General features: G+C 38.5%; 1 protein-coding gene across 1 annotated transcript in view; it reads left to right on the forward strand.

Annotated features, from left to right (window-relative positions):
• rngtt (RNA guanylyltransferase and 5'-phosphatase) overlaps positions 1-17,628 on the forward strand; it is a 99,867-nt gene that overhangs the window by 61,659 nt on the left and 20,580 nt on the right. Inside the window, exon 13 of the mRNA XM_031730214.2 lies at positions 14,905-15,005. Coding sequence (XP_031586074.1) covers positions 14,905-15,005 — 101 coding nt within the window. The remainder of the gene's footprint in view (positions 1-14,904; positions 15,006-17,628) is intronic.

Raw genomic sequence — 17,628 nt, forward strand, 5'->3', positions numbered from 1 at the left:
ACTGATCTGACCATGTAACATTTTTCCAGTCTTCTATTGTCCAATTTAAGTGAATTGTAGCCTCTGTTTCCTGTTCTTATGTAATGGGAGTGGCATCCAGTGTGTCCTTCTGCTGGTGTAATACATCAGCTTCAAAGTCTGATGTTTTGTGCATTCAGAGATGATCGTCTGCACACAAGGACTGTGCCATATTAAATTGTCCATGAAAATACCAGTATAAATGTTTACATGACATAAATGTCATTCTCCAACCTGGCTATGAAGAAGGAGACACGAAAAGCTGCTGATGTGTGACCCAAATGTAAAACAAGTGACTCCACTTGTTTAACTAAAGGGTTAAGGAGTTATTTTACACTTATACTTAAAATTTCCAGAGATAACACTTCCTAGGCTACTTTTGTGCTTACATTTGACTTTGTGCAATAGTAGTGACAAAGCATATTGCACTAATGGTAGCTTGTGGAAATAGATTTATGCTTTGAAATGGGTAGTGTGTCATCAATGACAGCAGCTCACTCGAAAACAAGGGTGAAAAGCCCTTCATGTTGTTGGCACTAATAAATAAATGCTGCTGCCTGTAAGCTACAGTCACGATAATGTTGCTCCGTTCTTTTTTCTTTTAAAGATATATATAAATATATATTGCCAAAAGTATCATAATCACACTATATCACTCACCCCTACTGCATTCATTGGATGTAACGAGTGTTTATTTGAGTTACTGTTCCTTCCTGTCAGCTCCAAGCAGCCTGGCCATTCTTTTCTGACCTCTGACAACATTTTCATCCAGACAACTGCCTCACTGGATATTTTGTCTTTTTCATTCTCTGCAAACCCTTGAGATGGTTGTGTGGGAAAATTTTAGTAGGTCAGCAGTTTCCGAAATACTCACACCAGACGGCCTGGCACCAACAACTACGCAACCAAGTCCCTTAACTTGAATTGGGGCCATGTTGATTGGCTGATTAGGTATTTGACTTCACAAGCAGGTCAACATGTGTACCCAATGAAGTGGTTGGTGAGTGTATGTTGACTAGAGGTGTAAAAGTTGCAAGTTTGTATTGTGACACCCCACATTAGCCACGTGCTTATGTAGCTTATGCTGTTTAGTCATGTGGAGCTGTTAATGCCTGGTTTAAAATAGGCCCGTCTGGTAAAAGCTGGAATGTTTGTTAGAGAGTGAATGGCAAATAGATCAGAGTAATAGAGTTTTAGACAGATTTTTGTTTATTCTGTTTATAATATACAGAATGACCCTGCTGCCAGGTCGCCTCTGATAGCATTGATTGCAAAGTGCAAAAAGAGAAAATGAAATCCATTTGCAATCTTATAATCCAAAGTGCGTGACCAAGATGAGTGTTAGTATTGTCTAACTAAATGTAGCTATGAATATTTTATTGTTTTGAGTCATGTACCAAGTAATGTTTTTGCTGTTTCGTATTCTGGGCACAATTTCGAGCGGTGAGGGAGTTTTTCATAATTACAGCAAGAACAGCAGAATGTTCTTGGCCAGATTGAATCCAGCTTGTTTGCATGTAAAGAACTGGGCAGCCGTCAGTTTCATTACAGGGATAATTGGTGTTAATGTTTTTTGTTTAGACACCTGCTTATCTTTGGTTTTGACTCTGTAAATATTTACCATGTGTGAGTGAGTCAAGGGTAAATGGCAGGGGATGCAAATTTTACTTTGCAGTTTTGGTCACAGCCTGTTCAGGAATGTTAAATACAACGTATTGACATATATATAGGAACATTTTGGAGAATTGCCTAGTTACTCACAGATTACAACTCATGATTATCACGATTTCTTCTAATGAACAGTAGATCATTTACATGGAAGTTAAAAGCTTCTGAAAATCCATTTCTGAAGGTTTTCCTGAAATTGGTACCATAATGAGGTTCTGTTCCCGTTAGCATAGCTATGTGGAAGCCATTGAATTGCAATTAAGCTGATTTATATCAGAGCTATCGTAGTTAAAACCTCATTGTTTCTTAACAAATCCAGTCAACGCACACAAAAAAGAGATGTAAATTGTGTAATAAAAGCCAACATTTTTCATACAAATATGAAACTATTTAAAAGAAATAGGGTGACACTGGAAAGCAACATTGGATTGCTTTCTTTAGGCCTCAGACATGCAAGACTACAATTCAGTCGGTCGCCACAAGCAGTTTCCATTTCCTGGTTTTTCATCTTAGCTGCTTACAGAGTAGTTAGCAAGTGTTTACAGACGAGTCACCAACTAGGGGCAATCAAGGCAATCTGCTCATGACCAAAGCAATCTCAAGGAGGTTTTTGTTGCAGTACTTAGTGATTGCCAGCAACCTTCAGCAGTCCATCGCCATCTGGTTGAGGAATATATGTTTTTCCTACTCCTCCCTGCCAGGGAGTAGCTGATCGGTCTCTGGGCCTGTGTGACTGGGAGCTGAAGCTGGAATTGTAATTTCAGACAATGAATGCAAAGGTCCATATAGATGTCCTTATGCCTGCCTGTTTTTTGTGATCACGTGGACTCATCCACAGACATTACATTACAGTGCATCCGCTACCCAGTGCCCCAGGAGGTAGACTTTAAAGTTCTAAGTATAACAAGAACGACTACCTGGCCGTCGGGTCTCCAGCTGTCTGAGTCTGAATCTTACATATTTTTCTCTGACTACAAAAATTAAATTCAAACTTAAAATTTAGAGAACCATGAAAACTAAACTTCACTGGCTAATTGTTGGTGAGCATAACTTCTCTTTGCTAGTCACAAAAAAATAAAATATTAACTCTGTTGTAAAGACTGAGATTGTAGAATCAACACAATAGGGCTGCAAGCCTGCAAAAAATAACCTGAATTCCACATTGATCATAGATTTAACCACAAAACATAGTCGGTGTGTTTCTCCCTCTTGCTGTTTTTCATGATTTAAGAAGTAATTATCATTTAGGATAACTGTAGCTATACCCGTTTTATAGCCACAGTTCTCAGGAAATCTGGCAAAGAAATTTGCTGGAGGCAGGTTTACACAGCTGCACTTTTCCTCCACCATCTGCATTTCTAAGTAGTTTCACGGAGCCTGCTTAATTGATGCATCACTGTCTCAGTCAGTATGGCGCAATAAATTTCTTGTGTTTTGCAGGTGTTTTGGTCCTTCAGCAGTATCATCTTTCCAATTTCAGTTTTCTTGTTTTTTAATTTGCATTTGTATTTTGGTTATTTATGAACATGCTTGGGTTACTATTTTCTCTCTCATGAAAGAAAGAATCCTGATTAGATTTAGGGTTTTTTTTTTAACTCTTTGAAAGATTGTTCTGTTATATTATATTATACTTATCATTATTTATAAATTATTTACAGTCTTTATCAGAAATTGTTTTGGAATCAGAGCACTACAGTTTTGTTTTGTTTTTGTTTTGTTTTATTGTGCAGCTAGTCATTGATTTATGATCATATAGTCATCTGCAGCCTCTGTGAAATGTGATATGGAGGAGGGTGTTGAAAGCACACTGGCTTGTTTGACGTCACTATGTATGTGTCTGAGAATTTGAAAAACCTTCAGAGGAAACAGCCACATCATCTGCATCCCAGTCATGGATTAGGATGATGCTGTCAACTGGGGTTTGTGATTTGTTTTGGCAGCCGTGGTTTACAGAATTGAAATGATTGCTGTTCAGCAGCCAGGAAGGGAATCATCAGGTGCAAATGATCTCCAATGAGAAAACTGATTGCATAGACAGGTCATTGTTCAAACAATTTGGTTTTGTTGTCAGGTGCCTTTTTTCACCCCCTCCCCTGTATAATTCTCACCTTTGAATTGGATAGAAGTCCTTTCACATCACTGAAAGGCTGTGCACTGTAAGAGAGATTTTTTCCAAGTGTCTGTACTCAGTTTGATTTGTGATTGAATCGCTGGTCTTTTAAGTAACGTTCTTCAGCTGTTTCACATATCTGCGAATGAAATCTCGCCAAACTTTGAAGGTCAGCAGCTACTTCCTCCCTGCAAAGCCAGGCAAACTAATGGGCTGGGACCCAAAAAGATGACAAGTGTTTGACTAAATGATGACGCAAATAGAAGTGAAATGGAAAATATTATGTAACAATGTCTGTTTTTATTTATATTGAACAAATTTCTTTCCATCTGCTCTAGATGGAGAAAAATAATTATGATATACTTCTGCTTTAAGAGGAGTTGATTATTTAGCATGCATCTAACCACTCCGAACAGCGTGATAGTGGCCTGGGTACAATCTCAACAGTTAATAATTAAAGCTGCCATCACTAGGGTGGGTAACAGACACAACGCTGACAACACTTTGGACATAACACAAATAGGAAAGATGTGCACCTGCTGTTTTGAGGTCTATTTGAAAATAGTCTGCTGATGTCTTACTGTGTGCTGAAAGCACTATCGCTCCCAGTTTTACCATTTTATAGCAGCCTAGAACAAAAATTATAACTAAAAAAAACAGTTATACCACTTCAAGTTGTGTCTTTCTGTGTTCTGGATATTAGAAAATAAAAACAAAATTTTTCCATGTTGCAGTACTTAGATTTTGGATAACAGAAGCGTCTTTTCTTCTAGTGCGTGCAGTATAGATGGAAATCTACCATCAAGGTGGAAGTGAATACCAAATAAAACATGTTACCATAGAAGAATTTACCTTAGATGTTTACGAGGAAGAATTAAGTATAACAGCATGGAAAGGGCAGATAACCCTAAGTTGTAGACATCTTGCATATTAAACCTACAGGACCTCCTCTGCCATGGAAACCATATCATGAAGCTCCTGACACAGTGTTATTATGCTGATGTTAATGCCAGAGAACGTTTAAAGCTCTAAAGTTACTGAGTAAGGCATGTATGAAGGACTTCAGGACATTATATGGTTCCAAAATGCTTCCACTATACAATAATACCACTTATGTTTGATCGAGGACTATATAAGGGAGGTGGCAACCTTTAGCAATATCATGCTCAGATTAAGTGAAGTCTTTAGAAAAACTCTTTCTTTCATAAATGTTTGTGAAGACAGATTGCATGGCTGGATACTTGATTTTATATACTTGTGGCAGTTGGTGTCAAAACCTCTGAATTCAATGATTAAGAGGTTTGGCCCAATAATATATCATTCAGTACTTTAATGTATCTAAATTCATTATGTGTTTCAAAAAACACACAAAAAAAACCCAGAGTCAGTCTGGTGTTAAAGCTTTTCTAGTTCCATTTTCATGTGAGGGTGCTGCCAACTAGGAGCTGGCGACCTGCACATTAGTCAGATTTATGGTTGGGATGCACACATTCGCTTCAGGACTAATCTTATTTAGAGGATTGCGTGCTGGCCAGATGTGATTAGCCTGCTTTAGTGAGAGGTTTGTTTGTTTGCCATTTGACTAAGAGAGCAGCATCTGCCACTCGTATACTAAATTTTGTAAAAAAAAAAAAAAAGATTAAAAAAAAAAAAAACTAACTAGGAAACAGTGCAAGCTGTGCCGTTTGTGGATTTCTAACATAAAACAAAAGAGTAACTCAAAGTAGTTTTTACTATATATTTGCCACTTTTTTGAGTCATGACATTGATTTAATGCTTTAGACATGCTAGCAGCATTGTTCTGCTAATGTATAGGTCCTTTTTAACTTTTTTTTTATTTTTTCATTTTAATGGAAGTCAATTTAAAAATGTTAGATGTAAATCTGCCAGATTTTAGCAAAAGTTCATTTACTTTGGTAATAAAAACACTCTTCAATCATTTGCTTTAAATTTGAAATATTTTTAAGTTTGTGTGTACCCACTTCTGGATACTTTGTGTAAATTCATCACTAAAAGTCACTGAATTTTATTGACATCTTGCATTAGTGGTTGCCACAATTCACCGTCTTTTTGTGTATGTGTCGTTTTTTTAAATAGTTTAATTAGCATTAGCTCAAAGTGCACCTCTGCTCAACACACAAACACAGCCTCATGGAGCTCCTAGCATGGTGTTAAAGTTCAGGTAAGAAGAGTAGGTCAGACAAGGAGATGAGAAGGACTGCCATTAGAATTTATTAAAGATTAATGACTGGAGAGAAGCACTTTGGAGAAGTTGTGTAATATTATCTTTTAGTTTGTAAAAGGGAAAAAAGATGCAGTCATGCACTACGACAGAGAGAGCACTGTTCTCTCATGTGTACTGGTTGCCTCCAGATACAGACACATTATGGGCTGTGAAATTCCCTTAAATAACAGAAGGCCAAGAGTTTAAGTTATGCAAAAGGCTTCTGATCTTTTGGTCAGCATTATCCTCAAGGTACACAGTCTTTTAAGTACATTAGTCATTCAATAAAGGCATATTCACAGAGGTTGAAAGCAAAAAGCATTTATTGCCAACAGCTCCAGTGATCATTAGTGTGCAGGGAGCCAGTAAAACTCCTTCATATTGAAATTGTTTTTCTAAGTCATTGATTTGTGTTCGTGTCTACAGAACCCTTTGCAACCTTAATCTCTTCTTGTGCGAATGGGATTAGGGTGGTCTCGGGGTTAATCTCAGCGGGGTCTTACTTCAGTGAATGCCCATTAATGTTAGCACAAAGGTTAGCGCCACAGCAGCCATCGGTCACTGGTCGCGTTATCTCACCCAACACATGGTGTCCTTGGGATATGTTTTCTTTGTTTAGGGAACATCGGAAAGAGTTTGAATTAAAAGATTTTGAACAGAATTGCCACAGATGGCAGAATTGCTTATGGGAACACTCCAGATGGTGATCTCGGTGCAAAGAGTACAAAGAAAAATGTTTCTCTTCTCTTATTTTTTTTAAACCACATCATTTAAGCTGTATTCAAAAATCTAAGGCAGTGCAAATACTGTGATTCATATACAGTTTGGACCCGGTGAAGTTAAAGCTTTTGAATCATGTTGCTATAGATTATCTGAGACAGATATTTGAGTTTAGAGGGTGCAACATTCATTAATGCGCATTTTATTTGCTCCATAAATCAGCATAATCGGTTTCTGTAAACTCACTTATTCTTCAGTCTGTGTCATAGCCACAGACAGTTTACCTCAAGATTTTCCCCTGCCCTTTATTTCTCAAGCCAGTTCCTCCCAAGAGAGTTTGTTTTTAATGCACCGGCACCATTTTGCATATCAACACTCAAACCATGCATCAGTGTGACTCACAAAGAAACAGACCAGTGTGTCTGAAGCTTTACTCTTGGGAACAGATTTATTGGACTTGTCCCGCCTTTTGTCTGTAATCCATGGCACACTCGCCTCGAAGCACAAGGATGTTATTAAATTGAGACATTAAAAAAACAACTGTAATCAAAGTACTTACGCGAACCCTTCAGTAAGCTTCCTTTTACAGTAAATCAGGCATTATACATAAATTAATATTTCATTTATTATGAATGATTTCACTTCTAATTTGGCAGATTCACTTTGATTATGGCGGTGTGTCTCAAAGCACAGCAATCAGCCTTTTTTCAAGATGCACTTAAGTGTTGATGGATAATTGTGTAGCAATCAGAGGCTGGATTTGTTTTATGCTTTCTGTAATTGTCAAATAATCAGTTCATAGATGACAGGATTTGTTTATTTAATAAATGCCGTAACTCTCAGGGTAAATATTTACAGTATGTAGATTTTAGTAGCAGTGCAATCATATAAACTCAGACGTTCTAAACTTTAGAAAAAAAGTTGATGTGGATTTGCTATATGATGTCATACCTGGGGAATATTACGCTAAAGTTGGATGAAAATGTGCAAGCTTCTTCTTTTATTTTTTCTTTTAATATTCAAGCTTTAGTGTCTGTGAAATCATTCATATGATTTGGACGCTTTTAAAGAATATATGTATGAGAAGCTGTAGACAGAATATCCCCTGCTTCAGTTTAAATGTCTCAGCAGCAATCAAATAGCTTCCCATGAAACATAGTACAAGCATTAACATTTCTTTGACATTTGATCGCAATTTTTTAGTGATCCTTGGATGTTTCATCTGGCTAGCCATCAGTTAAAACTGCGTTTTGTCCAATATTTGTTGGATTTTTGGTATTGTTGTTTGTTGATATGCAACATGAAAATGATCCCAAGTCCAGCAGCAAATCTTCAACTGAATGGCTGAAAGAAAAGATTCAAGGCATTGCAATGAGTCTGTTACATAGAGACCTCGGCGTGATTAAAATGCTCCGAGGGGTCCTTAAGAGAGCTGTACATACATAAATGCCTGCACACCTTTGAACTGAACCAACATTATAAAGAAAAGTGGGGGAAATTCCTCCACAGTGGTGTGGAAGACTGATATAGTCATTCAGCTTATCGGCTATTGAACCATGCACTTAGTTTTTCATACATTGCTTCCACGTTTCTGCTTGGTTTGTGTGAATTAAGTAGAGGTACTGTGTAATATGTCATGTAGTGTTGATCATTTGAGATTAGGTTTTTACCTAATTTTAAGCTAATTACCAGATAATTTTCATGTGCTAAACATAAAAATATTAAAATAAGAGAATTGAATTTGAATTAGTTATATTTTCTTTGGGGAAAACGTGTTTAGGTAGCGTGTTTACATGATAGTGTACATTAATTTTCAAAAAAGCAGGGGTTCTGAATATTGACATTCAGCTTTGCTGTTTTTCTCACAATACTGTGCCACAGTGAAAGTGACAGAGGTAGATTTCTCTCAGTGAAAATATGATTGCACAAGATCAAATACAAACATTTATTTCTAGACTGAAAGGGTAACAAATCTCTGATCTGCAGCAATTCAATAACTTGTCACATTGTCTGTTTGCAGTTATTTTCTTTAAATTCTCATGTGGCTTCCTTCCCTCCTCTCAGTTTATTTATTTCTCTTTGCTGACATCAGTGAAGGTCAATGGTTAAGCACCAACAGTCACAACAAAGTGTTTAATTGATGTTAAAAGTAGCTTTATCACAATAGCATCCAGAAAGATATTTTTCTGATAACATGTCAAGTTCTTATAAAAAGTAATAGTTAATCATGTTTGTTTTGGTGACTTGTATGAGCTCAAGATTTCTCAAGGAGCTGAAATTTTAAGCTTAGGCAAAGACTGCAGGTGCATTTTTCTGTCTTTCTCTGCCTGTCTGTCATTTTTTTTAATATTGGAGGTTGAAAAGTTTTCTGTGGCAGTTTTGTAGACTCCATTTAATTATTTATCTTGGTCCCCAAAAAGCTGAAGTTTGTTAAAGTAGAAAACTGCAAAGTAAGCAGGCCTGGCTGCGTTGCAGCCTGCAGTGTCATCATGCTGGGATTTCCGAAAGCTGGCCCAATTATAATGTTTAGTATTTTTATCCAGAGCTTTCAGACAAGAGATAAGGAGACGGAGTCCAGGGCAGTTGAGGTGTAGAGTTTAAAGAAGAAACCAAAACGTATTCAAATAGAGACATGAGCTGCATAACATCTATATATTGTTTTCACATAATAGACATATTTTCATTTGATTCATCACTGACGGTGGAAAAAATAGGTACATCATTTTCCTGGAGACACATAAGCTGCTGACTATTATTTAAGTTTGTTGACTGACAAAGGCCACATGAGCTAACAACAGCACAATAACAACAAAGAAAGGAAAAGAAAAAGTCTGAGTAGTCTATTAACATTTAAAGTATCTTCATGACAAACTTGTTCCAGCACGAAGAACTAAAGCTACCACTGCAATCTGGAGCAGTTTTTGGCCTGAGCTGATTTTGTTGCTCCACTTTCCCCAAACGAATTTCCCAATACTTTTGAAAACAGTCCTTAATGGCTCGGATAATCACCGTATTATCACAAACAGATTGCATGTCATTTCCAACTCCAATCACTCACAGAATGATAACAGACAAACTCTGTGTCATTGATGTCTGACGCGCCAAAGTCATTTTGAAGACCACAGCTGACTATGAGTGGTTGCAGACCTGGTCCAGGTTTTCGAAGCAGCCATTGCCGAGGCAATGAGATTGCAAATTCATCACACGCAGTAGCAATCATTTGTCCAGTCACATTCCTTTTTTTCGATCGATTGCACTAGTCTGTAATTAGTGCAGGAGAGTTTTGGGAAATTTGCTATAAGTAAATATGCATCATATCTTCGGGCTTCTGAATTCCAGGTGCCACATCTTACCAAAAAAAAAAGAGTAAGAAAAAGCAACTCTGGTCAAAGCCCAGACCTGATTCTTCAGACATTGACGAACGTTCATGTCTGACAACTGCTTTGAAGCCACCTTGCTTTACCGTGTGAGTTTCTGACATAAAAAGGGCACCAGTGCAAAGAAATGAAAAAAGTCTTGGCGTTATATGTGAGCAAAAACATTGTACACAAGTTTGAAAGTAGATTTACAACACTAAACTTAGGCCATGTTTTGTGCAGTGTGTTGGCTAATGCAAGATATTCCTGGAGTAAACATTAAGCTAATTCGTTTGTTCCACACTCGATATAGACATTTGTTTTGGTTTTATTCTGTCCTTTTTAAAAATTAATGACACTATACAGCCACTCGTCTGCTTTCAAGCTGTGCATCTCCCCCCATTTTTTTCTTCTCCTTCCCTTCACTCTAACACCGACAGCCTCTGAATTTCTAACTTGAAACAGCAAGCAATTTGTATGCAATGGAACATCATTACCTGAAAATGAATTTGATAGATGAGAGATGTGTTCCTCAACGTACGCTCGGGTCTGAAGGTCTGTTTTGCACTTCAATAATAAAGCTCTTGTTTTGCGTGTGCAGTCACTTGTTGACAAAACTGCCAATAGTAATGAAAGCACAGGTTCAGCAGGCAGCACTTTTTCCATTTAGAAATAAATTTAAAGGTTGACTCTTTATTTTATCTTTGATTGGGCTTTCATGAGGTTGTTGCTATGGCTCTGCTGGCATGCATTCATTTAAAGCAAATATAACTTCGGTTGAAAATGTTAGCGTGCACATTTTAGTATGCAGAGTTGGGAGCAAGCCTCAATGGATCCCAAGGGGCAATGAGTTTTATTGGGGTCCGGCCATTCATTAACTTGACAGGTTCTGTCAGTTTTAAGACCCACAGTACCTGCAAACTTTGTTGCCCTTCTCTATTCTAGCACTTTACAAGTTGGCACCATGTTAATTTCTCTTTTTTTCAGCTCACTTATAAAGTCATTTTAGCAACAGTTGTTGACCATGTAGTTCTTAGATTCATGTTTTATTTTGCACAAGTGATATAAGTAATTTTCTAATGCTTATTTAGATACCTGTGCTGCATAGCATAACTAATTATGCTGAAGAATGTTTCTTTCCACACCCACATTTTCAGAAGAAAAGATGTACTCAGTCGAGGTTCTGTAAAAGAGACACTCCGTCTTTTTCCTCCTGTCTAGCTCAATACCATGAAAAGCTTTTGTAGCGTGTGCTGGTTTCAAAGGCACACGAAGGCCACCTCCCACACTGAGAGCTCCACGGTGGACAAAGCTGAAGGACGCCCAACACTTGTGGTCCCTTCTCTTTACACCAGAAATGACAAAGTCAATCTGACCTCATGTCAACCAGTTTATAAAGTTATCTTCAGAATTTTCCATCAGTACAGGAATCTCATAATGATGCCCACACAGTACGTTACATTACGTTCTGGGCACAGTGACAGAACATGTGCTTAGGCTTTTTCTAACAATCATAAAAGTGTTGGATCAAAAATATCCCTAATCCTAACGGGCCGTGTGCTAAATAGCTTTTCTCTGTGTTAGCTCTAAAGCACATTTATAAGATGTACGATAGCGACTCGGTCACAAAGTAGCTCAACCCTAAACCGTACCTGCTTTATCATTTATTTGACTCTAGGTGATCTAGAAAGAATATAAGTTACAGGGACTTTCACATTAGCTTCACTTTTTAGACCTGGAGGCTGTCTACAGGACTGAAAGTTGGGTTTTTTGTTTTTGTTTCTTTGGGAGTGTAGGGAGCAGGTGGAAGAGAACCTGGAGAGGTGGAGGTATGCACTGGAGAAAATAGGGATGAAAGTCAGTAGAAGCTAGGAAGAATGAGAAGGAGGCAGGTGGAAACATGAAGTTGCAAGGAGTAGAAGAAGTGAGGCTGGATGAGTTTAAATACCTGGCATCAACCATCCAAAGCAATGTCCAGTGCACAGAGAGGAAGAAGTGAGGCATTGTGGAGTGAGTGGAGACGAGTGTCAGGAAGGATTTGTTACAGAACGTAGCAGCAAGAACAAAAGGGAAGGTTTATAACATGTTGTTCATGGTTTGGAGACGATGGCACTAACAGACTAAAGACAGGAGGTGGAGCTAGAGGTGACAGAGTTGAAGATCCTCATATTTTCATTGCCGTGACCAGGAAGGATAAGATTAAATGAGATCAGAGACAGCTCAGGTTGCGTAGTTCAGAGGCAAAGTAAAACGTGAGTTACACTTCTGCATCAGATCAACAACGTAATTTCCACGATAACCAGAACCCAGTTTTAAGTCTATGATGCAACTGCAAGTCTGGTCAACACACACCATAAAGACTTGAATGGCATGGAAGCTTGCGGTGTAGGGATAAAAGGAGTTTTCAGTTGCTATGTAAGTTAGGTAAAAGAGGGCATGCACGGGGTTCTAGTGACAGAAGATGAGGTTAAGGATAGAACCCTGTCTTTCCAAAGTGGACCCTGGTTTTCATTGAATGTCAGTTGGAATACAATTCATCCGCCTTCAGAGGCTTTCTAAATGGTGGCACAGTGGTTAGCACTGTCGCCGCACAGCAAGAAGGTCCTGAGTTCAATTCCACCATCAGGCCGGGGTCTTTCTGTGTGGAGTTTGCATGTTTTCCCCGGGTACTCCAGCTTCCTCCCACAGTCCAAAGACTTGCACTTAGTGGGGATATGTGAATTGATCAGTCTAAATTGCCCATAGGTGTGAATGCGGGACTGAATGTGAGTGCGAATGGTTGTTTGTCTCTGTGTGTTAGCCCTGCGACAGACTGGCGACCTGTCCACGGTGTACCCTGGCTCTCGCCCTATGACAGCTGGGATAGGCTCCAGCGTCCCCCGCGACCCTGAAAAGGATAAGCGGATGGATGGATGGATGGATGGATGGATGGATGGATATTTGTTGTGGTTTATGCTTCTTTATTCTCTGAGTGTGTCCCCTTGCTGTGTGGTTACATGACCCCTCATGAATTTGCACCTATAATGATATCTCAGCTTTCATTTATAATTGCCAGCAGAGGCTCTAAAATTCTTGACTGAAAAGTTTCAGAAGACGTGCTTAGATAACAAATATCTGGGGAAAATAGAGCCCATATCACAAAGATTCACATTCACACGGGGCTAATGTAAGCGGAGGATCTCCGTGTTTAATAAATTATGGCAGGTAATTGGAGTTCTTTAGCTTTTAAATTACAAACATGAAAGAATTGCACAAAATGTGGTTCACACACAACCTCCACTGTTATTGCAGATAACTGGAGCTCCCCAGTTAATGCTAGTCCTGTGAGCAGAGCTTTAGTGTTGGCACATTATGCAAAGTCTTTGCCTTTCTATTCTTTCTGCATGTCTTTCTCCTGCAGAACATAAAAAAGATAATTGGTTTGTATTCAACCTTTAGAGAGACACAAATTACCCTGACCAGAATTAAGATCTTGCAGTTAATGGTCAGAATCGTAACCACAGAGCTAAGGATGTACTTCAGGTATTTTTTTTTTATTCTTTCCTTTTTCTTTGCTTTTTTCATTCTTCAAACAACAAATAAAATAATGCTCGTGCCGTGAGTTTATGAAAGGAGAGACTGCTCAAATCTCTGAACACGTTACCCCTTTTGCACATTTATTAAATTACTTAAATGGAGATATAAAAGACAGCTCTTGGAGAGAGATCCATGAGGCATCATTATTTGGAACAGGTATAAATGTTTTTTTTGCCTTTGCACAGGCTCAGAAAACATATTGTACAACCTGCTACTTCCAGCAATGGCCTTGAAAATTGACCACAGAGTCACACGATTTAGGTATACTTTTATACTTCCTAGAGATATCGGGTTGGCTTGATTGAAAACTGTTAGCTTGCTGAACTCAGACACCAGGCTTCTTGTTCTTGTTCGCAAAGCAGCAGGGCAGGTTTTAGTGATGATTCTCTCATACTGTGTTAATTTACATTTCTTTTCTATAGTACTGCCATGGGGGCATTACGTGGGTTGAGCAGGAACTCCTTATTTAGTAATTTAGTCATGTGTGTGACGGTGCAGGCTCTCCTGAGGAATCCTGTCTGTTTTCCACACATTTCCTTGGAGTAGACTTCTGTTACTGGGCAACCTGACAGTGACAGAATCTGGTCATCTGTTCCCGCCTCCACCCGTCATGCCTTTACATTTCTCATGTTTCACTTCTCTTGATTCATGTCCTTCTGAAATGTCAGGCGTGCATGAATAATCGAAGCGATGGAGGGGAAGCATGTTGTTTGGCGTGTGTCATATGTTGCTGCGCAGTGAAACGCAGCAGTGATGTGAAGAATGTAATCGTGTTGAATCACTGTGCATAATACTTTGTCATTTTTATATTTACACTTCTATTCTGGTGTTCCCACCCTAAATTTTTCATCTTTAATCATTTCTTTTCAAATTTGGAGTGCTTGCAAATTTTCTAATTAGTTCTCTCTCTTTTCACTCAGGCGCTTGTTTGCATTTCATGACGTTTTTGATACTCGAAGGCTAATTTTTAACCCGAGATCAATTAGTTGGATGCCAACAGTGTGTCTTAATAGAGGTTCATTTGTATGAGGGTTTTCATCTCATTAGCTGTGACTGTTTGAAAAATTCTGCTCAGCTCATGAATTATTCAACCGTTAATTCTCTTGTGTTTTACGCACACATAAATTTACTCCACATGGACCACGCCCCTTCTTTGAAGGTACATTTCATGTATTTTTATTCCAAAGTGTCTGCCACATTGTAATTTTCTTGGGGTTCGGCTTTCTCCACAGAGGTACAAGCCTGGAAGGTGTGATGACATCCTCAAATGGAAGCCCCCCAACCTCAACTCCGTGGACTTTCGTCTCAAGATCACCAAAGTCGGAGGAGAAGGGTACGTCACTGTTGCCAGGGAAACGCTCTGCCTGAGGAATCCAATAGCACCTATGATTTTGTGACACACTGGAGTACTTAGAGACAACCACATGTGCACACATCTGTAAAGTCCAAAGTACACACAGTGAATTTCCTTGACATTCATCTTTCAGTTTCTATTTCATCCCATTTTTTTCTCCTTTCAGATTTCCCTTCTGCCTCAGGGTTCACTTCCTTTTATAGCAGCACAGTTACTGCATGAAAAGTTCATTTCTTTTTCCATTTTGCCTAAGCACATTTTTTTCCTGAAGTGCCAGAAATTTCGTATATGCTGTATGTGCTTTGTGCTCCTCTTTTTCTTGCTTTTTCTTTTTATTGTATTATCCTCTGCTACATAAATTATTCAGCTCCACTGATGCTCGCTCTAACCATTACCCAAGTATACATTACAGCTCTGCAGAAAACAATTCTATACTGGGGAGGGGGAAATCGGAAGGTAATAAAAGCTTACAAATGTGTTTCTAGGGGGGCAGGGTGGTGCAGCGGTTAGCACTGTCAGATCGCAGCTAAACGGTTCAGAGGTTAAAGATGTTGGGTGTCCAGGGCCTTTCTTTTGTTGAACAAAGTCTTTTTATTATATTTTTGCCATAAAAGAAAATACAATAGAAACTATAATAACACAAAATAAGGAAATTATTTAAACATACTTCTCAGACCTCCCTCACCTTGCCCCTGTAATATCAGATCAAAGATATGAATATTGTTAGATATCATTGACATTTTTTCTCAGTAATATATCAAAATAAATGGTCGTTTTGTTACAGTAATGACATTACGAGTATGCGTTAATAATAATAACCTGCCATGCTTTTAAGAAAGCTTATAGATGAAATAGAATAGAATAAAATTTCCCAACAGATCCTTTAATTACATGTCTGAACTTTTCTATCATGATATGATATGATCCTTCTTTCCAGAAAGAATGCAACTTTGGCAAACAGAGCTGACAAACCAATCATGTTCACATAATCACCAAGAGGGATGTCTGATGGGACCATCCCGAACAGTGAAAATCAGCAGAGATGGATATACATTTTGATCAAATTTTAGAAAAAGTCTCAAACATTGATCTCTTTGGACATATCCAAAACGGATGCAACAATGTGGTTCGAGCCCCTCTGCATTGATCACATTTAGGATCCAGGTCTGCCTGGATTTTCTGAAGAAAACTTTGAACTGTCTAAGGCACACTGAAGAGGTGTAAATCGTCCCTATGATTTCGTTGCCAAATTGGGTCTAGGATGGGTTTTCCCAAATCAATTTCCCGTTTGTTTTTAGGATTTTCTAATCTGGTCAGTGGATGTGTATTGAGAAATTCTACTCATGAGTGTCAGGCCATATCTGTGTGTAGTTTGTGTGCTTTCCCTGTTCCAGTTTTCATTAGTTCTCTCCCATTTTTTCTCCCATTAAAACTATATTTGCTCAAGAACTTGAGACTCTTGACCAGGTTTAGAGATTCACGTATGTACTTCCTTTGGTTTAAGTAAGGGTGCCCGGATAGGAGTGCAGGAAGCAGAGTGCATGATGCCCATGTGTTCATTATGAAGTACCTGCTATATTCTCACATGAGCTGCATAAGACATCACACTGACTTTATGCTGGGAAGCTGGCAGGTTAAAGACCAGCTGATGGCCCATCTGACTTCACCAGACATTTGCACCTCCATCTGGTAACGTCTAAATAAGTTCTGGGCTCCAGAGCATGTGTGAAAATGGCTTACAGTAGGTTAATTCATCATTGTGATTCAAAATTGCTGTCTAGGAATTACCATGCTTCTCCCCAAATGTCATCTCAGATGGGCCCCTGGTCTTTCCACTTGGATAAGTAGTTAAATGGATTTACGTTTTGACCACATTTTATTCATCTCAAGCTCAGTATTTTATTCTTGGACTAAAGGTGTAGTTTTGCATCACTCACAGTTCAAAATATGGGACCTTAGTGAAGTCCTGTATTTCAATTATTGACTGAAAAAATATGCCCTCTGTAATGCTGGGCTCCTTTTAAACAGTCTTCCTTCTGATTGGCTAACCTTTGCAAACAGAAGGTTGAATCAGTGGGTGGGGCTTCTGTGCTCTTCTGTGAGTTGTGTGCCTGGGATATTTGCGGTCTTTGACATCGACCTGTTTAGAACAGAGAACGTGGAGCAATCAAAGCAATTATATGCACATACAATGACCTCATCATTTGAACCTTAACAATAAGAGAATATATTATATATAAAAACAAGAAAAAGCATAATACATTGCCTTGAAGAAAATGAATGAAAGGAATGTGTTTCCCTTGTCACACAGGATGCTGATGCGAAATCATTGTCTTCAAGTTTCATGCAGTTCATTTTAAAGTACATTTGATTTTGAACAAAATCTAATCATGCACCTGCAAATCTACAGGGTAGATATGCACAAAGCATTGTGTTTATTTGTTGTTGTTTTTTTTCAAGAAGACAAATTCAAATAACTGTTCATCTTTTCAGTTTGTCCTCTTGTGCCAGTAGGAGGCTGGCATTTGTGGTTTGGAGCGACTTAAAAATTATTGGATGGATTATTCTCCAGTTTTATAGGTGCTCATGTCCCCTCCGGGGG

Source organism: Oreochromis aureus, linkage group 15 (assembly GCF_013358895.1).
Source record: "Oreochromis aureus strain Israel breed Guangdong linkage group 15, ZZ_aureus, whole genome shotgun sequence".
NCBI lineage: Eukaryota > Metazoa > Chordata > Actinopteri > Cichliformes > Cichlidae > Oreochromis > Oreochromis aureus.